The sequence below is a fragment of the Anser anser genome (genome assembly GCF_964211835.1).
Source record: "Anser anser genome assembly, chromosome: 11".
Taxonomy (NCBI): domain Eukaryota; kingdom Metazoa; phylum Chordata; class Aves; order Anseriformes; family Anatidae; genus Anser; species Anser anser.
Window position 1 is genome coordinate 19,323,274 of NC_139732.1, and position 20,845 is coordinate 19,344,118.

Genomic DNA, 20,845 nt, shown 5'->3' on the forward strand with positions numbered 1-20,845 from the left:
TGAGTTGGTGGTGCCACCTGCTGTCTGCAGTGCAGGTGTCTGCAAGGCAGCATTTCTAATGCGTGCGTTTCTCTGGGTTTGCTTGGTGTGGCATCCCAGAGGTGTTACAGGATTCATGTAGCGCTATAATACAAATCCAGTCACTTCAACTCTTGATCTAGGACCTCATCTGTTGTGTGAGTGCCACGAGGGCTGTGCTGGCACAGAGGGAGGTGAGGTAGCAGCAGGTAACGTGACTGCTGAGCTGCTCACACAGGCATGTGTTGAGGGCTGGTTTGCTTCGTCCTTCTGCCTTGCCAGCACACACAATTCGATCTTAAAAGTTCAACCTGGTGTAAATTTGCTCACGGGCTCCAGGCACTGCCTGGGAGACCAGACTGGTTACCAGCTGGGTGCCAGCACCCTGTGCTGCTCCACAGCTCTCTGCCTCTGCCCTCTGGTTTTGGAACAGCCCCTGTTTTCATCCCCCGGAGTGAGAAGTGATGGTGCTTAACCAGGAGAGGGTGCTGTGTTACCACGCTGTTTTATAGCATTAGCTAGCGGGGGACTAGCGCTTACCCGTTTCAGACACTGTTGGAGTGCTGTGCAGGATGAGTGCCACTCGTCGAAGCCATGGCAGTGCCTGAGAAGCCTGAGCTGTGCTTGCCTGGGGAAGAGAGAAAATAGTCGTAAAGGGACTGTGCTTCAAAGTGAAGTTAGCAAATTGTTCTGCCTGCCAAATACCAAGACAAAATACACTATTGTCTGGCACTGGCCTTTGAAGTAAGATTGAATCTGGAATATTATAATAATTTCATTATAATAGTGTTTTGCAAATATGAAATGAATACCAAATGAAGGCAAGTTGACTCTCTGGAAAACATGAGGGTGTTTCCTCAGCTGATTCAGTAAGAGCAGAAAACAAATTTAAATCACTTTATTTGGAGTGAAGCATGAAAGCTTAAATTATGTGCTTCTCTTAAATCTGTGAAAACCATATGCTAAATACTGGCGTGTGTGTTTGATCAGTTAAGCAGCTCCACTTGCACTGGTTATCATGTGCTCTGCTGTGCATCCTTACTCCGAATAAAGCATAAGTGATGCTATAAATTTTACCAAAGGTGGACAATGTCTGCGTCCCAGTTCCGTAGTGCATAGTTAATGTGATGCATGCAAAGACTGATTCTTCATCTTAATGTTATGTAGTTCTTAGAAGATGGTTAATTTATTATTGAAAAGTGCGTTTATTTCTTCCGTGATAGTTTCTGAAACAAATAATAGTAATTAGGCTCCTTCAAATCAGCAGCTTCAAGAAGTCAGGATGAAGGAAGTAAGCACCTTGAAACTCCAAATAGTGTGTCCCTTTTCTAGTTACAAAGAAAAAATAATACTGGAGCTGTCTGATTTAAACCTGAAATACCACCACAGACTGTGTGCATATACGATTGACACAAGTCTGAAAGAGCTGAGGTAAAAGAGAATACCTGTGGAAAGGAGGATTGTGTTTGGAAGCTTATTTAGTAACAGAGGGCCAGAAGCACAGCGTATGAATTCTAACAGTGTATATCCAGCAAGCTCTCAAAACAAAATTCATAGCGGCTTTTTGAATGGCTGCATATTGGTGTTGCATACTTCCTAACGAACTACAGGCTTTTCCAGCTGTGTTTAAGTAACTTCAGAACTCTGTCATGTTTGCTTTCTTTTTGACTGGAAAGAGCTTTTTGTACTGCGTTCAGCCATCAGATATTGCTGGTTCGGTTATGTGCAGCAGTGCACACGTGCGTGATTTGCATCAGTTTTTCATATGTGTGACACAGCCCTCGTTACCTGAGAGGAAAGGATATAGCGTTATCTTAGGCATCCTGAGTCCATGAGGAACTGAGTTACGGGTTTTAGGTAAGCATTTGCACTTATATCAGTATATAAACTGGAATAAATCTGTTTTGAATCGGTTTAAAGGACTGAAGCTTAACTTGTTTGATATTGCTTACTTGGACAGTAACTTAGTCCAAAATAATTCATCGTGCGCAGTCTTTCAGAATTGTTATTCTTCCCCGTGACACATACTTCTCTAAAGACTGAAATATGCTGAGATCTTCACATGAGCCAAAACCAAAAAAAACCCACCAACATTAAGAATCCTGTTAAACTATACTGCATAAACAAGTAATAAAATAAATGAAGTGAGATGGAATACTAGCATACACATGAAATGAGGACTGGGTAATGTAGTAAGTAATTCTTATTATATTTGACGTACTTCTGTAATTGAAGATTTTCAGTTAATAAATGTTTTGTCAGCCTGTTTTTAAGACGTCCATGAGTGAATTTAAGTAAACTGTGGATGGGAAATATATACAATTGGGCTGCAGAGTTTTTTGAGGATGTAGACTTTTTTTTTTAAGGGCTATGGACTGAGTTCTGTGTACATTGCATCCTTGTTTTAAAAGTACTGCTCAGGATAAGAATTGATTTTAAAAAATGTGAGAGATGTGCACCATGTATGTCAGAGGTGCTGGTAGAGCCCTGTCCTTGAGTATAGCCACTGGTTCTCTGTCAGTGGGATTGTTTAGTGTTCTTTGTTTTTGTTTTGTTTTTAAGTTGTTATTATTTTTAATTCTTACTAGCTCCTAGTTCAAAAGAATGATCAAAATTTGCAGATATCTGGGGGAATAAAAGTGAGATGCTTGTTCTATAGCAGTAGTTGGTTAAAAAACCACATTCCTTTTGCTTCTGGAACATCATAGAAATAAGAAAATGCTTTCAGTGGTATGTAAATAGTAAACCAAACAAACTTGTACTATTAGGGAGGTTCGTCCATATGGTATGCAGGAATCTCATTAGAAGGAAATGCTTATGCAAATGTAATGAGAAAACTGTCTGACCGATAGTGCTGTCAGATAAGCAGAGCACAGAAGAGGTTTTCATTCATTTGTAGGCTTCCTTTCACAGCTGCTACGAGCTTAAGGTGACGTGTGCGAATACACTGGGTCTGTATTGTGCCTCTATTTACTTCTCATTTGGAAATAAAAGTTACCATCCCGCTCAGTACATACAGCAGTTAAATTAATTTTTTTGTTTGTATCGCTTTAAGACTGAAAGAAATCAGGATTCCTTCCCCCCCACCCCCCCTTTTTTTTTTAATTTCTGTGGAAGCATATTTCAGTTTCACAGTAATTGTTTTTGCCCGTGGTTACGCGCCTCTGCCGCTCTCGGATTCCGTTTGAGCAGCGCCGTCCTGGAGAAGTACGTAAGAGCTGTGTTCCGAGGAGTGTTTTCAAATTCCTGAAGACTGTGAATTTCTTGTATGGTGTTTTTTCCATACTGTTCCAACAGTAGGCACAGCCCACATGGAGCTGGAGCTTAGTCAAGTTCTGATGAAACGTGACCCCTTGCCCTTCCTGTCTTTGTTCCTTCCTAGTTTTAACTGCTAAAACTGCTGTAAGCGTTCCTGAAAAGTTGGGGCTGTTTTTAAAGTGCGTTGAGAAAGGTTGAGAAGGAATTTTCACAAGCAACTGCACATACTTTAATATTTTCTTCCCTTGATGTGCAGTAGTAAAACGATTGGGTCCCTCACTTTTTTTCACTTAAACTCCAAAGCTTTGATTATCTAGTGCAGCCAAATCCCCGATGTTCACGTGATTTCCGAACTTGATCTTCCTCTTCCATTTCTCTACCACTTAATTCAGTTTTCTTAATTCTAGGTACCTTGCTACTAAAAATAAAAATATTGAACGTGTCCTCTTCCCATAGTAAGGAAAGAAAGCTAATGAAATATGCTAAAAAGTGTTTTGCTGTGTAACAGAGTTCTTGAATCACTGCAAAAGATTTCCTCTCTTCATTGTTCATTTGTTTTCCTCTGTGACAGCTACAAACCTTTCCATTGCTTTCTGCAGCATTGTAGTGTTCAGTGTATAGCATAGACAAAAAAAAAAATAATAATAATGGGCAGCTAATCCTTTAATTTGGCCTCTAAAAATTGATCTCTCCAAGACAATTAATGTGTAGCAGCTTCTCTTTCAGTGCCAGGAAAGAGGCTTGCTTCTGAATCATGAGTTAGAATGAGACAGAATTTTCCAAGGCCAGCAATATCCGTGAGAGTATTTCCTGACTTTTCCTTCAAATTAACCAGGTGTGGCATTGCAAATGGATGGTGCTGTTGTCAAAGGCTTTTTAAACTTTCCTGTTTTCTGTAAATTACTTAAAAGATCCGGGAGCAGTCACCTAAAATAACATTGATGAGTATGTCTTCAGGATCTATCAATTGTAACTATGACAGCGTCTGCGAAAGTGCAGCAGCATTTGTAGAAACTGATTTCAAAACCATGGAAAGGGTGCTGACAACTCCAGATAAACGGGACACCTTTATAAACCAGCGTCTCTCAGGGGTGACGGGGTACGTACTTACTTGGCTTCCAAAGGCTTTGACATGGAAACCTGCTTTTCACGTGGCAGGAAGATCAGGCTGATGTGGTGTTGAAATGGGATGTTCTTAATGTGAACGCAGGGGAGCTGTAGGATTGCAGAACGAGCTGGGAAGTGCCTGAAAAGCGCCTAATACGTGATTGGGAAGTTCTCTTTCACTTCCAAGGAATGGGCGTTTCTTTCCCCAAATCCCTTACCATTTTGAGTTCCAATCTCTTATGCCTTGTTTAAAATTAAGCATTGAGCCAAGTGCTGCGTTCTTCCTCCTGGGCAGGGAATTTCGTGTCTCCGGTAAAGTGCAATTAAAGAAGTTAGGGAATTGTATGGGGGAAGGCATTGCTTCATAACGAGGACTAGCTGTAGCAACATGGTATTTCCCCTGCTATGGACTGTAAAGATTTACACATTTTTATGACTTTTCTGATTTGAAGACAAAATTGGCTAGAATTTTCTTTGTAGGGAAAATTGACTGTTGTAGCTGTTGGTGGGGGGAAAAAAAGGCTTACATACCTGCTTTTCTTTCACGCTGGGCGTCTGCAAGAAGAATTTATTTCGGATTAGATTACACAGATGAGTGAAGCAATTCTGAAATAAAGTAAATTCAAGATAAAGTATCCAAAATTTCCTAAATAGTAGTACCAATTGGTTTTCCTAGCTAGGAAGAACCAGGACTGTCTTGAACTAGACAATTATACATAAATTTTTATGTAAAAATAATTAACTTATACACTCTGCTTTTGATTCAAAGATGACGGTTGGAAAATGAACCTGGATTTTTTTGTGCTGGATAAAAATCACATACCGGTTTTTTATTTTTGTTTTCTTACAGGTGGATTTATCTAAATGACCAGAACCTATGTATCCCAACTAGTTCTTCTTTCGTGTATGGAGCTGTGCCCATTGGAGCCAGCATTTACGTGATTGGAGATCTTGATACAGGTCAGAACTAGAACTAATACCTTCTGTTGCTTGTCTTCTTCCAGTCTTTTAAATACTTGGCACTAATGAGACTGAATTTTTTTAGAATGAAAACCTAGGAGTTCACCTCTGTAATTTTAGATTACATCCTGTTAAGTTATCGTTGTCTTCAGGGGAGTTCTGCTAGTTGTACAGAATTGTACAGGTTTGTTTTGTACATTGGACCTCCTCAAAAACAAATAGGCATTATAATTTGGTTGATTATCTCTCTGAAGATCAGAAGAGACCAAGACCAAGAGTATGTTACTTCATTCATCTAACTAGAAGCAAAAATGTTAGTGCCTGGGGCTGTTTATCCTATCTTTGCGGTGGTAGGCAGGTGGTTTTGTGTTTTGGGACCTCATCCTGTGGTTCACCTGCATGGGATAGTGGCTACACGAGGTGATAGATATACGGGTGTGCTAATGAGCATATTCGGTACTCCTCACAGCTTTCAGTATCTGGCCACGTACTGTGAAAGACATTTGGAAGACTACATGTTTTCATGCCTGTGTGTAAAACAGGGCTTTCTACAGAAACATGAAACAGCAAAATTCCTGGTGTGGTGGGTTTAATTAGATAAGAAATGTCACCCTTTCCTTTGGAGAATAATTTGAATCGTGGATCCAGACCTGATTTGCAGTCCTGTGCATGCTCTTGTTCGTGTGTTTGCCTTAGAGGTGAAGTGTGCTGGTGGGTACTGTATGTTTTAAGCATTTTATTTTTGTGTGTGTGGGTCTAGGTACAAATTATGACTATGTTAGAGAATTTAAGAGAAGCACGGGAACCTGGCAGCGCACTAAGCCACTATTTCCATCGGACCTTCGCCGTACTGGCTGTGCAGCTTTGCGGATCGCAAACTGCAAGCTCTTCCGACTGCAGCTTCAGCAGGGATTATTCCGCATTCGTGTACCTTCTCCGTGATCTGTATGCTGGCAGTGGAGGAGACTGGAAGAATTCTGCGCAGTCCACCATAATATAGCTCTATATAAAGGAAAAGCTGAGAAATTACAACTGAAACTTACACTGTATGCTGTGCTTTGGTATGGTAACTGTTTTTGTTTTAAATGCTTAAAAAGCTTGAGTCTCAGTTCTTGTTTCGGGGACAAATAACTTACGTATACATTAAAAAGAAGAGGGGGGAAAAAACGGGAATCAAGGAAACACCTTCAGTCGTAACCGTTTGGACTTTAAAGCGTGTTATTGAAGGAGGTTTGCTGTGTCTGGAACTGGTGGGAATTGGTATTCCTTTGGCAAAGGTTATTGAAAAGCAAAAAAGATCTAAGGTGCGTTTCCCCTGAGGGGAACTGATAAGAATAAATGTGCTATCTCGGACTGGATAGCTATAATACGCAGAAGCTATATGAAAACCAACCTCCCTGGTATACTGCAAAGACTGTTGTTTGACTGTAACGCCGCCGGAGACGTTGGTTGTTGCACCTTTTACTTCTAGTCCTTCCTCAAAAGTTAAGGTCTGTGCCTAAAAATGGTGGAGGTGTGTACATACGTTTTTCATTCATTTGCAATGTTTTCATTCCTAAAATATTTTTAATATATTTAAAATGGACTAATCTAAAACGGATACAGTATACTACAGAGAAGTGAACTGTTTTTTCTACGCTGTCATTTGAATAGCCTGGTGAACTGGTGTACAGATGGGCGGCATGTGTTCCTGCATGGATTTTAGAGGCTGTTTTCTTGAAGTAAAGGGAAGTGGCGTTTGGAACGGTTCATGACAATTGCTGCTCTCGGTAAAAGACAACAAAACTTGAGAAATTAAAGAAAATAGGTTATGTTCCTTTTTACTTCAGATCACATGAAAACTAGGAGAATGTTTTTTTAAGATTGAGGATTATAGAAAGATGCATTTTATCTCTGTTGGAACAAAGGTAAAATGTGACAAGGATATATTTGTTTCACAGAAAAGAGGATTTTTTTTTTTTTGATTATCAGTTAAGGAAAATCAGTACAGCTATTTTGAATTGGGATCAAAAGTTGGTTTACTAATAATTTCCATGCTAGGGTACAGAGTCTCGTTTCCTGCTGTTTGACTTTGAAAGCTGGGTTTTATGGTGTGGTTATAGTGAAGAACTTGGTATCTTGCATTTTACTTCTAGTAGGTCTTGTTCACATCGGTAGTGATATTTAACTGACTTTTGTTCGTAGTAAAAATCGGCTGGTAGAACACTTTACCTCACTTTTTAAAGTCACTGTTGTTTGTGATGGGTGGGATGTAATCTATATTTATTTAAAAGGAATAAAGCGAGAGAGGTGGAAATAGAAATGAGGCTTCCTGCCCTTCAGAAAAAGAGTTTTTGTATAACCAGTATTATAACTACGTAAAATACTTTCCGCTCTGCAATTTTGTGGACCTCAGACAAGCCAATCTCTGCCCTCAGTTGTGTTAGTGTAAACCTGTGTCATTTGTATTGAACCATCTTAGGTCTGCTGAAGAACAACCCCAGACTAGTACAATAGTTATATTTAACTAAATGTTCCTCGAAGAGACATTCTGAAACTTACTCCTGCTCAGTCCTTCCACAGTGCTGATGTGTAGCTGGAATTACTCCGATTCTGAGAGAAGGGGTGAAAATAAATCAACAAGAGAGGGCAGCAGTCAATCCCTTGACAATTATTTATTTTTTTTATTTTTTACAATGCTGAAGTGCTGCAAAACTTGAATTACATACATCAATTTTCTGACCTATATTAGTTGGCGTATTAAAACGTTTATATATTTATGCATTGCAGTAAACTTGGTGTGTGTATATATATATGTCTTTAGATTTTAAATTTATATAAATGCTTTACTACAGAAATGTGAACCACTATTTCCATCGTCAGCTGTCTTGTGAAATAAATCAAGTGCTGTTAGCTTATCTGTAAAACTTCCCTTTCAAAAAATTTTACGTTACTTTTTCCTTAGACAAAGTGCCGAGATCCTATATCCAAAAGTGATGAGATTGAATGTTTCTAAGCATCTGTTTCACTTTTGAACTCACTTTTTCTAAGTGGCTTAGAAAACTCTCAAAAATGTTATTTAGACTAGTGCAGGCTGCTATCTCTTGAGTCCCTAGCTCCCTAGTACACATGTGGGCATTTAGTGTCCAGAAAACCTGAGTAATAAATGCACATAATAAATCCAAATCATATATACATTAGCAGTGTTTTGCAGTCAAAGTTATGAACAAAATGTTTACACTTACAGTAGGATTACAGTAGGTATTCTTTCCTTTTTTTTTTTTTTTTTTTAAGTGTAAATAAAGCAAGCAATTCTGCTGGTAACCAGAATGTGTTACAAATGCACTCCGTTACTCAGCTAGATTTGACCAAGAAGCTCGTGTCTCCTCACCTGAAACAGTTACAAACTTAATTTCTTAGCACATTGCTTTCTCCCAGGTTGGAGGTCAGGGACCAAGCCTCTAGAGATGCTGTCACCTTGAGCTTCGTGTGCAGGTACAAGTCAAAGATTTGGGCACTCCCCTGATCTCCAGTCTGGCTTCCTTGGCTTTGCTTCAAGCAGGGTGAACAAGATTTGCGTTGCATTGGTGAGCTGAGAGCTGGTGGGCGCACGGGGCTTGGCGCGGAGGAGGGTGGGGTGAAGCAGTAGGGCAGCAAGGGGAAGCCACCCCTTTGGCAAGACCCCTTCGGCTTTCAGGGTCTGTCCAGCTCTGATCTGCGAGCTCGGTGATGAATGCCTTTGTTGGGATGTGAGATCCCTGCCTGGTTTGGAGCTGGGCTTCAAAGCTCAGGCTCTCCTTTTCCCCAGGAGAGCTCTGTTGCACAGGTGGTGGTGGCTGAGGTGGGTAGCTGGTCTCGGTGCGAGGTGGAAGGTGGTTTGCTTTGGTAGAGGATTTGATTCCAGAGGTGCCGAGCAGCGGGAGCTGACCAGCCTCCCAAGCGTGCAGGGTGTTGGACTGGGTTTGACACTGCTGCCCAGCTATCCCTGCTTTCCTGGCAGCTGCGTACCCCACGTGTGATGGCTGATCCATGCGTGAAGCAACTCCTGAACTTTCTCAGTTTGCAATCCAGGGGTTTTCAGATGTTTTGGCAGTTTAGAAACTTGGTTAAGTAGCCCTTGCTTGGCATGGTAGCCTTGCTAGCCGCTCCAACTTAATTCCTTCCAGCTCGCGAATCAGCACTCTTAAATCCAGCCAGTTCCTTCATAGATTACTTCTTGAATGTTTTTCTTAACCAGCAGCCTGTGCTGCTGGCTGGTTTCTGGGGATCAGGTTTGTAGGCACCCTTTTTCCCAGTTTCTCGAGGCCAATGTCAGTAAGGCAGAAGGGTGCCGCTGACATGGTGCCCAGCACACCTCGCAGCGGGGCTGCGTCCTTGGGGTGCTGCTTTCAGGTTGCCACATCTGGAGGAGGGCCCAGACAAGGACTGGGTCACGATGCAGGTGTGAGTGGCTTGGTCCTGGCTCTGTGTCCTTTCCTCTCCCCTGCTGCAGAATTGGACAAACACAAGGACTTGTAATCAGAAAATCCCCAATTATGGGGGTGGAGGTTGTAGAAGATGGGAATAGCAGTGGTTTTTCTTCCCATCACTCCAGCTCCCACCACAATTTCCCCCTAAAAGTTTTTTTCCTCCTTTTCTCCACGTACGACAGATTGGTTTTGGAAGGGCTCTAGAACTGCTGACCTAAGGGTAAAGCACAACGGTTGGACTGCCCAAGTGGAAAAAAGAGAGAACACTATAAACACGAGGCTTCAGCCTACGAGCCCTGCAGAGGTGAGGGAGGCATGCGACAGGCGTGCTTTGTCTTCATCACCTGGCCTCTGTCGAGCCACTCGTGATCCTAAATAGTCAGCACTGGATTCCAAATTCTCCTTCCCTTTCTAACCTGAGGAAGGGATGTCCTGAAGAGTCTTCTGTTGTACTACAGCAAGGTCGGTCTGTCTGTCTTTAAGTAGTTTGTCAGCTATTCCTAGAGTTTTAGATTTTTGAAAATGCTGTATCGACTCAGCTGTTCCTGGTCACTTGATTTTCGGTAGCTTTGAGGTACCTCATCTGTGAATTGAACCCAAATTAATACGTAATTAAACAAAAGGACAGTAGTGAATCTGAAAAGAAAGGCAATTTTACAAGCCAGCTCACTAATAACTGTGTGCAGGTCGCAGCCCTTTTGATTTTGACAGCACAAGACTTGCAAGTCGCAGTCTGCCTTCTGATTCAGAATTCTTGGTCAAAATATGTTTGAAAAATACGTGTTTTCATTAAAGCTACCAAAGTGCCTGGCTTTGTTTTTTATCAACTCTCCTTCCAGAAAGCATCAGGCAGCTTAATTTCTTTTTTTTTTTTTTTTCCCTCCAGTATTTCTTGTGCCTGCATGACTTGGTAAATGCTAAAGTGTAAAAATTGAGGGGTTTAGGGAATGTTTTCCCTGCTTTGACTGCAGTTTCTCTGGTCAGCTCGATAAATACAGTGTCTGTACAGCCTGCTTGGTTTTTGGTAATGTGCATTTGCCATGCAAAGTGCAGTATGCAATAACAAACAGAAGTTGTTCCAAGTGCCAAACTTTTGGTTTCCTCTGTATGTAACAATAATTCAACTCTTCTGTTAAAATACAGAGATGCTTAAAATTCACTGTGTTCAAAAAAAGAGTAGTGATTCTTTTTTTTTAATGAATGTTACTTAAAACACTGTAAATCTTTAATTTTTGTGTAATACTGTTCTGCAGATTTGTGTTACTCTTCACAGCTGCCTTGTGCCATCACTCCGTGTGATGCATATGGACACTCTGCTCTTTATTAGAGCACTAGTGCCGTGCAAGTATATAATGAATGGCAGCTGACAATAGGTTTTAATATATAAAATTATACGTATTTAGATAAAGTACGATTTGTTTGAATTAATCTTATCTGCAGAAGGAAAGTTGTGTCCCAGAAAATGTGAATATAAATGGGGACGCAGGCAATTTAAAATCTGAAGGTTTTAATTAAGGTATGTTTTTGTGCCACTCAGTGATACTTCCCAAGGTTTTATTTGCTGTAGAGTATGGATCCTTTCTGCCCCTAATGTAAGCATCAAGGTTTTGGGGGTTGTGTGCTCCTAACTCTTTGGAGTAATTAAACAACTTTTTCAGGTGCTGTGTTAAATATGTACATGCTCGTTTTTTCAGGTAGAGGCTACTGATTCCGTGTTAACTTGGAGTATTTTCTCTTACTGCTGAGGAATGAGTTAAGGCCCGCATTGCGGTCACTAGTACTGTAGCCTTTAGACATTTGCCATTTTCTGTTGCCCTTTTTTTTTTTTCCTCCCAAGAAATTTATTACCGTAGGAAGGATTGCAATGAGGCTTTAAAGTAATATCTTTGATCAGCTGTGGCCTGTGTGACTCTTGGTAATCTTAAGCGTTGCTGTACTCTGGTAATCAGTTGTCTCAATTCTTGATTAACAAGTAATCTGAAAGAATACATTAAAACCATTCTAAGTGCCTAATTAGATCAACACTTGCTAAAATGTATTAACGGTAATAGGAACATTAAACTAGAAATTGCTACCAACAGGTGATTATGTTGTAAGCTTGTTGGTAATACAAAATCTGGAAAGATGTTTTTTAAAATAGCTTGTTCAGGGTAGCTGCTTATGAGTTACAAAAATAATCATAACACAGAGTCAGATTTGTTTAGGAATAATACTTGAAGGTTAGTTGAAATAATCTATTGAGTGTCTTGAAAAATGAGCTGTAAGACTGGAACTTTTCAATGTAAAAGGTTAAAGCTTGTCGCCCAGTATTTCTGCAGGGTTTTGTGTAAATGATACACACCTGCCAGAGCACATCAGTAAATGAACATGCTCAATGCCATTGCCTACCTATGCCCTTGAATTTTCATAATGAAATGAGACAGTACTGAGCCCTTGTAAAAGCTGATGGATTTGATTACAATAATAGGATAGAAAGAAGCATCCCCACTGTAAGTAACATCTATTATTTTATTGATTAAAACCTGAACATGTAATTTTTTAATGCTAGGTGCTTCTGAATCACCATCTAATGCCCTTGATTTTTCTTTGCCTTTCCTCCTTCCTTTTTCAGTCAATGCGAAGACATCCTCTGGTTTTGTCAAGGGCAAGTTTCTGTCATTTGTACTTTTAAACCCAGTCAGAGCCTGAAGGATATCCTTTAAGCAGGTTGTACAGGGGGCTGCTTTTACAAGTATAATTTCTGTCTTTCTAAAGTCTGCTGTCACCTGCATGGATTTCAGAATAGGAAAAAAACAACCGTGGAACAATACTGCGCTTGATAAAGAGCAAGAGCCATTTTGGAAAGTATAAATTTCTTTGTGATAGGAAATTAGCTAAAAAGACATCACTGGCTGTTCTTGAATTTCTCAACTTAATGATCTCACGTGCTAAAGCTTCAGCTAGGCAGCATCTGTTCTGTGAATTTACAGGTGATAGTAGGAAAGCATTACCATCCTTGTCATGTTTTTCATTATTTCAGAAAAAGCAAAGTGTATTTAATTATTGGAATAAGTGAAATAGTACACTGGGGGTATCTGGCAAGGTGGTCATGTTGAACAGAGCAGCTGAAGATCTTGTTAAAGTTTTGTGCTGATAGGAAACCAAGGGGCAGCCTCTTAAGAAATACTTTCTCAAAATCTTTCAGAACTGGTCTTAAACTAGTCCAAAGGACTTTTCTGGATTGCCTGCAGCGACTGAGGCTGTTCTAGCTTTTGTTTACTTGGGGAAACAGCTGCTAAGTCAATTTTAGGCTCTTTTTTTTGTCCTTACTAACTTCCCAAATCTAATGATTTACTTCTTGTAATTGCTTTTTGTATTTAGGGGTCTGAGACTATATTTTGCAATTTATGGTAATATGTCAGTACCTTAATTTAACTTATTTAAACAACAAGCTGTGTTCTGGTGGACTTCTAGGAGGTGTCTTTAATATCACAGTGTAAGTGGGGAGGAAAATTATCTGTACGGTGGCAAGATTCTCCTTTTACTGTGCATGGCCTTGCTGTATGCATCCCATGGGGCAAGAGGCTGTTTTTGTCACAGAGCTGGTGTAATTGCTGCCCCTTGCTGCCTTTGGGGTGTGGAAGCGTGGCTGGGATGTTGCCTATCTTCAGGTGAAGGCTCGAACCAGAAAGGTCTCAAGGCTGAGAATTTGCCCACCCAAAACCCTGTCGAACTAAAAGATGCTGGGCATACCTTGCTGCATAATACTGCTTTCTGGCCTCAGTTTTTTTTGTCATTTGCTCTTACCAGCAGGACTTAGGTTTCACTCTTGCCCCAAATTTACTTCTGAATCCAGTGCTTTTGCTGCTGTAGGTTGGAGGAAGTCCATGCAAACTTGAACTTGATCTTCCTGTGCACTGGCCTCTTGTACGTCTTAGCATCCTACAACGCCACTCAGTGTATGTGGGGAGAGTGCTTAATAGATGATGAAATGACTTTTCATCAAGCTTGTAAAACCGTAGTGTCTGCAGGTTAAAGATCACCTGAGCAGCTGTAAACAATCCTCTACGTAGAACACGTGTAGCACGCTCCTGTGTACGTTGTTATTTGTGGCTCAAAGTCTGCCTTTTGGTCCATGGGGGGAAGCCCCTATTCCCAGCTACCTCATTTCTTTTTTTTGCACTTTGTCAAATATTTTTTTTTTTAAATTACATTTTGTCCTTCAATAAAAAATAAAACCAGACAAGAAGCAGGGCAGAATGATGCCATTGTCCAAGGACAGTTTACTTTAATTTCATTTTAAATGCATGTTTTTGTACAAAAAGACCAAGGTTGACCTGCAGCTGCTGTAAAAGTAAATAAAAAATTATATTACTTGAAAGTAACTGTTATACTTGTAAATGAGCAAGCAATTGAAAGACTGTCCTGGTGATTTTTAAATAGGAAAAAATCTAAAATGTAGAGATCTACTTTTTAAAGACAGATCAGATGTTTTTTTTCTCTGCTTCTACTCCGCACTGTTTTGCCTGTGAACTTGATCCATTTTCTCAATAGAGAGATTCACTGATTTATCTGTAAGGTCAAATTTGGACTTTCTTACATGCAATTCCCTATTTACTGTCCAAATAAATGAGAAAAAGTGTCCAAATAAACACACATTTTCTGCACCTGAGATTGTATTTTTGTCCCTTTCTTTAGGACCTTCAAGTATGCAGGTTTTTGATCAGTTTAAAGAATTTAAAAAATAAAAATGCTTTTTTCTGATTCTAAAGGTGCTATTTTGACATATTTTTGAATTCCTTACACTGTGCTTGACTTCTTAAAGTATCAATGTGAGCTGATAATCGGCTCGTGGTTGTTCTGGTTTTTGTTTTGAGTATTCAGTCCTTCAAAAAAAAAATCCCTTTTCGTAGACAGCTTCCTAATGGCCTTAATAATAATAATAAAAAAATGTAATGGGGAAAAATGCTGCCTTTTTTCTGCCTTTGTAAAGGCAACAACAACAAAAAAGAAATGCTTCACAGGGAAACCTTCCTCTAAAATTTTAAGTAGCAGCTCATACGAACTTTGAATTGAATGTAGCAAATATTGTACTGGCCACGCACAAATAGTAGGGATAAAACAAGGAGCTATTCATGTCCCTGCAGGCCGTACCAATTAGCTACTAATTCCAGAGCCTTCTATTGGCATCATGGTGGCTATTCAGTAAATATTAATCTTCTTGGGCTAGATCCCAGGACCTGGCTGTGTTGTTCCCAGTTTGGGACATGCTGACCTACGCGGCTGTTGGAGCATCTGGATGTTGTTGGGCCGGGCCTGAGTTAGGATTTTTGCCTCAAATTTCATGTGCTCAACCCTCATTTGTGGCAAGCAAATGGCTGGCGAGGTCTTTGTCACTCAGGAGGGCTCAACCAGGGTCAGGAGGTAGGAGAAGAGCCACCGAATGCTGCCGTGGGGTAGCCATCGAGTGGCCCCAGCCTGGCGGTCTGAGGAGGAGGCTCTTGTAGATGCGAGCCGTGGAGGAAAGAGCCGCATTTTAGTCCTGGGTAGGAACCTTGTTGTTGCCCTCGTTGTGGTGTCTGTATTTTTGTTTAATCCTTATCATCAGCTCAGCTTCGTGATTTGATACCTTCACGTTGCTGAAAGATTTTGGTTCTGTGGAGGTCAGAAAATTGCGCGTCTGCCCTGTCAGAAGCAGCAGGAAGAATTGGGGGGGATCTCTGTGAACCTGGCCCATCTTCAGATGTGAAGTTCCTTGCCTTTTCACAGGCTTCACAGTCCTGTGGGTGTAACGCTTCTCAGTTGTTAATCTAAAAGCCTTTTAACTCCTGAAAAGTCGAGAGACAGCCTCATGTCGGGCGCTGCGCTCCAGGCCACCCCAGCTCGCCCAGGCTGTCCTTGTCCAGGAGCCACAGGCCGGCAGCCTTCATGAGGAGCTGCTGCGTTCCCTGCAGCACACAGGGAAACAGCCAGAAAACAAGAGACCACAGGGAGCCCTACTGAGCCTACACACCCCCAGTCCCCTTATTTTAGGAAAGGCTGATGAGGAACATCATCACCAGGCCTGAACGCGGCCTGCACGCAGCCTGAGCCTTGCGGCTGCTCCCCAGCAGCAGGGATGAGATGTCCCTGCTGCCCATAATGTTTGTGGGCCAACTGTTATCTGAGACCCAATGTGGTGTTTTACTGTACTTACATCCAATGCGTTGGGCTAGTGTACTTAAATCTGAAAGTGTTGGAGGCTCCGGAACCACTTCTGCAGGGTGGAACAAGTGTAGGCCTAACGACCTGGGGAGCTCCTGGCTGCCTGGTTTTCCACCCTCCTTTTTGTTTTTCTGTAGTAAACAAATGTATAGTTGCCTCCCAGTTTGCTTACTTAATGTTTAGTAATCTGAAGTTGGAGCCTGACAATTTGAGATTTTTCTTTTGAAGGCAAAATTTAAGTAAAATTTATTCAAATTAGATGCTCTACCTTCAGAGTTTCTCTCTGTAAACCTTGTTTATTGAGTACCATGAATCCTGCAGGGTTGGACTAAAGAATTAAAATCCGTATGTGAATGATGGCTAACATACTTAGTATAAATCTTCTATTTTAGCATAAGAAAACAAAATAACAGCTGCCTTGATTAACAAAGTCATGATACCAGTATTCCATGAGCCAAGCAGTAGGAGGGTGTTGGGACGTCATGCCTTTCCTGAGCATATTGTTACCGCTCTCGTGAAGGAAGGTTCAGCCTTCTGTCAAATCTAAGGTACTGGTGATCGTCAGGATAATGTCAGAATATATTGTCGCCTTTTCTACACAAATACGTCAGTGTGATACGGTAGAAACACTCACCTGGTCATGTTTACCATCACTGCTATGCAGCTTGACAGCTCGGTTTACTCCCATCATCCAGCTGTCATGCTTCGACTTCTGCATTACAGATGTGCTTACTGTTTCAGGCCTTGTATATGCATACGTTTTCTGTGTGTCTTTCTGTTCTGTGTGGGAATGGAGTTTTTGCTTTTTTTTTCACTGAGGGCCAGGCCTTGGAACGCTCTGTCCTAACTGTGTAAAGTCTTTTCTTAAAGAGTGAAAAATAAGATGCAAGCACTCTGTCTTCAATCAAACTATGCAATATAGAGCTCCAGAGCTGGATTCCTTATGCTACTGAAGATACACAGCTCTTGTGTCCTTCCTAATCCAGTCCTTGGTCCAAGGTTAGGAGAACTTGTACTAAATGGCTGCCCAGGAATCTTGTATCTAGCTCTTGTTCACTGGTTTTCCTCCTTCTTCCCCTGCCTCCTCTGTCCAGATTGTTAGGTGTTTTGTGTCTGAACCAAGTGGTGTCAAAGTGTATCCTTCCTGTCAGTGCCATGTTGTTGCTGGTTGGAGCTTGTCTTGTAAATCCACCAGTGCCATTTACCCACTGGGGTAAGTCAGGGGCCACTTCACAGCGTTTGCATCTCTTTGCTCTAGAGTGCTTTAGGCACTTGGGGCGGGCTGTGCCCCTCCAGGTAGGTCTAGGTCTTGCTTATGCCCCCATGATCAGTTGTGGGTCTGGTGCTTACAGCGATGCGTAACTGTGATGTCTCAAATCCAGTCTAAGTTTTCATTTCCAGTGCTTGTGCGTGTGTACACGTGTTTGATTTTGCTGCTTCCATTGCAATTCAGGGATAAATGCCCATGTGGTCAGGACAGTTGTTAAAGATTCTTTGTTCTCCCGTTGCGTCATTTTTCCAGTGAAGTTTGTTCCTTGTGTTCCTCTTCGTGCCCCTACTAGATACCATTAACATCAATACACTCTTTCCCCCCAGGTCTACGTCCTGTGAGTTGCTCTTCTCTACCCGTTTATCATGTCTTCTCACATTATAATGCCTTCTTCTGAGTAGTTTACTTATATTTGTCATGTAATTAACCCACGGTGTACCTCATACTGCTTCTCCTTCCTAACTCCACGTCCTAGTTTGTCTTTCTTTTAATTCAGGTTAACCTTTATTTATTTCCCTGATTTCAAAAGATTTCAGTGTATGCACAGGAGAGAAATGGCAAATTTCTCTTCAGATGTCTGTGTCTATCCCCTCCCTGGCACATACAGTGTAAGGGGTTCAGACTTCTCCATCCCTAACGCCAGGCTTTTCATAGCATTAGGCAGAACAAAGTCTGAAGGTGTTTTTTTTTTTTTTATTATTTCTTTTGGTAATTGACAATATTTGGAGATTTTCTTCTTCAGAAGTAGCCAACGCAGATGAGCAGTTGGCCTGCAAGAAGTTTGTTATGCTTCCATATTCAGTATTTTTAATTGAGAAGCAAATTATTTATTTTGGGGAGAAATGTAAATTTTTTTGTATTTGTATGTCAAAGTGGCCTTTATAGGAAAAGCACATAAAATATTTAGATTAAAATTGCTTAGTTGTGTAATTTTAGTGGGGATTTTTATATTGACAGGGTTTCTATGCATTTTTCAAAATATACTTACTGTTTTGTGTTTAAATTATTGGAAATATTTTTAAAACATATATTACCACATTTTCCATGGCAGATCCCTTTACTATCATTCCTTTTGAATACTACAAAGATTTAATTAACCCTGTAAATTAATTTTCCCCCACAAATATTTGCATTAAGTCAATACGATGAGTTACAACATGGGTATGTAGCTTTAAGGGAATAATCTTCGTAGTGTAGCTTAGTTATGGAGAGACTTTTTTGAGAAGGGCAGTACACAGTGTTTCAATTGCACTTGAAAGACTAAGTTAGCAAATAAAGTTCTTGCTGTACCTCACTAGTTTTTTTCATTTTTTTCCATCCTATATTGTTTACACAGTCATTATTAAATATGTGCTATTTATGCAGTATGCAATTCTCCTTCATTTGTTGGGATAATATGGTAATGGATAGGAAAAACTTCAGAACGTGTACGGTATCCTACTGGATATGTTGCGAGTTTGGGGGAGGGAGGAGAGAGAAGCTAGATCCATTATTCTGTTCTTTCCGTTTAATTGTGTACACATTTTCACGTTAACTGAAACTAAATTAATAGAGCTTTCTATTGAATTGTAAGTAAAATTAGTGTTTTAAGGCGGGGGGAGGGCGGGGGACAAAGAAGGGGCTTACAGAACTGCGGGCAAAACTACCCTCTGAGTTGCACTACAGCGTTTGTGCAATTGCCTTGACTGCCTATGCAAAGTATAACCCAAGTTGGATACGTCAGACCCTTCCATTATTGCTCTGATTTTACTCTCTGTTCTCAAGGTGTTATCGTAAGGCTTGCTGAGTAGAAACTTCCAAGGAATGTTTGTCAACCAATGCTTCAGTTTTATCCTTTTATGTATGCAATTTATTTTTTGCTGTTGTTTCAGTTTGATAAGAAATCCCACGTCGTTCATAGGTTAGCGTTAAGTGCAAGCTTTTAGGCCTAGTAACAAATGAACGTTGCACGCTACCCGTATCCTCAGAACTGAAGAAAAACGTGCAATTTTAATGGCACTTTGACCTGTTGTTGAAACACTGGGTTTTGCAATGGAACAAACTCTCAACAATTGAAAACACTCTGTCTATGTTAGATGTCTTGAAAGTGAAGAAAAAGGCAGTTACTCAAACTGTACCCACAGATAATTCGGTATTGATTTTATTTTTAAGAGCTTTATGATCTGTTATTAGAAAAATACTTGTTTCTTGGTTTACTTTAGTTGCCATAAGTTGCCCAGTGCAGAGTCTGGTCCACCTCCATCCATTTATTTTCATGGAGTAGTCGCACGTAAAACTGTAACAGCAAAGCAGAGAAACTGTTGGGTTCCTTACCGGTAACCTTTCTTGCAGAATTGCTTTGTGGCTCGCACATGATACAAAAAGGGACGTGAGAATTTTCCTGGATTAAGTAGCACTTGCTTTGTTTATGTGTTCAGTATAACGTTGGGTGACTAAAGGGAGGTTCCCTTTTTAAAGTATTTGAATTGTGCTTTGGGGACTTAGTTGCCACTGTGCAAATTGTGCTGTAATATTGTACCAAGGATCAGTGAAAGTGTTTTATCTTTTTTAATGTTGTTTGTATTTGACCGGGTTTTATAAATGTAAGAAAACAGAGTGTTGTATTTTGATCTGAAATTTGCGTATGGTAAAGTAACTTCGCTTTATGTATTGGAGGTTTGTTCAGAACTTGAATTATTTTATAGAAGGGTACAGACCAAAATTAATTGTCTTAAAGGTGTTTAATAAACTAACCAAATAAAACATTGATGGTTTGAAAATTTGTTAACTGCTTCAAATCATTTTTTTGTTGTTTCTATTTTTAAAAGAAAGGAAAAACGTAGTTCAGGATTTTTTTTCTCAAGGTCTTTTGAAGAATGAAAAAAAATGAAGCGGGTTTTATAAATATCTCCCCTGAGTTATCTGTCTTATTATTAAACGTACCTACATGCCAGAAGTTTAATCAAAGGGGAAAACCCAAAGGAAATCAATGGAGGAGGAAAGGCTAAGGAAATCGAGGGGGGCGGGAGCCGTCCCTCTGGGCTCTGTCCAGGCAATAAATGCCCACAGCCCTGGGTCTCGGTGATGGCCACGCCAGGGGAAATGCAAGTGAGAAGAAGTTTCTGCTCACCTGTAAAAGCTCGGACAGTTGTTTGAAGGTCTCCCTTCTCCTCTGCAGTCACCTTCGTTAGTCCTCCCAAGTGCTGCTGCTTTCACGTGACCTTTAAAAACAGGAGCAAAGGAGCTGAAGCACAACTGCTCCCAGGGGCAGGTACATGGAGCTCATTCCAGGGCTGCCAGATACTTGGCGACCCTCGTATGCCACGTTGTGCGTACGTAACCTCCTGAGTTCGGAGATCTGGGCTCTGTACGATGCCAGGCAGCTGCAGGGCGCTTCCTTCGTGCTGTGCGTGTCCCTTTGAGGGTTTGTCTGCCACTGCCTCTGCTTGTGCTGCCTCTGCTGTGAGAGCAGAGCCAGAGCAAGGGCTTTTGGCTGTTTGAGAGGAGGGAGCCCTACTCCAATACCTCTGGTCTTCAGGAAAAGCCGTGATTTCACCAAGCTCCATATACCGTTTTTTCAATAAAAAGACATCGAGGCATGGCCAGAGGGATGCGAAGAAAA

The 20,845-nt window shown here is 40.8% G+C and overlaps 1 protein-coding gene across 1 annotated transcript in view; it reads left to right on the plus strand.

Annotated features, from left to right (window-relative positions):
• The window catches only part of GAN (gigaxonin), a 39,787-nt gene extending 19,781 nt beyond the window's left edge, over nucleotides 1-20,006 (plus strand). The window contains exons 10-11 of the mRNA XM_083851670.1: nucleotides 5,234-5,343; nucleotides 6,104-20,006. Of these exons, the coding sequence (XP_083707796.1) occupies nucleotides 5,234-5,343; nucleotides 6,104-6,285 (292 nt within the window). The 3' untranslated portion in view covers nucleotides 6,286-20,006. The remainder of the gene's footprint in view (nucleotides 1-5,233; nucleotides 5,344-6,103) is intronic.
• Nucleotides 20,007-20,845: the final 839 nt, after the last annotated feature.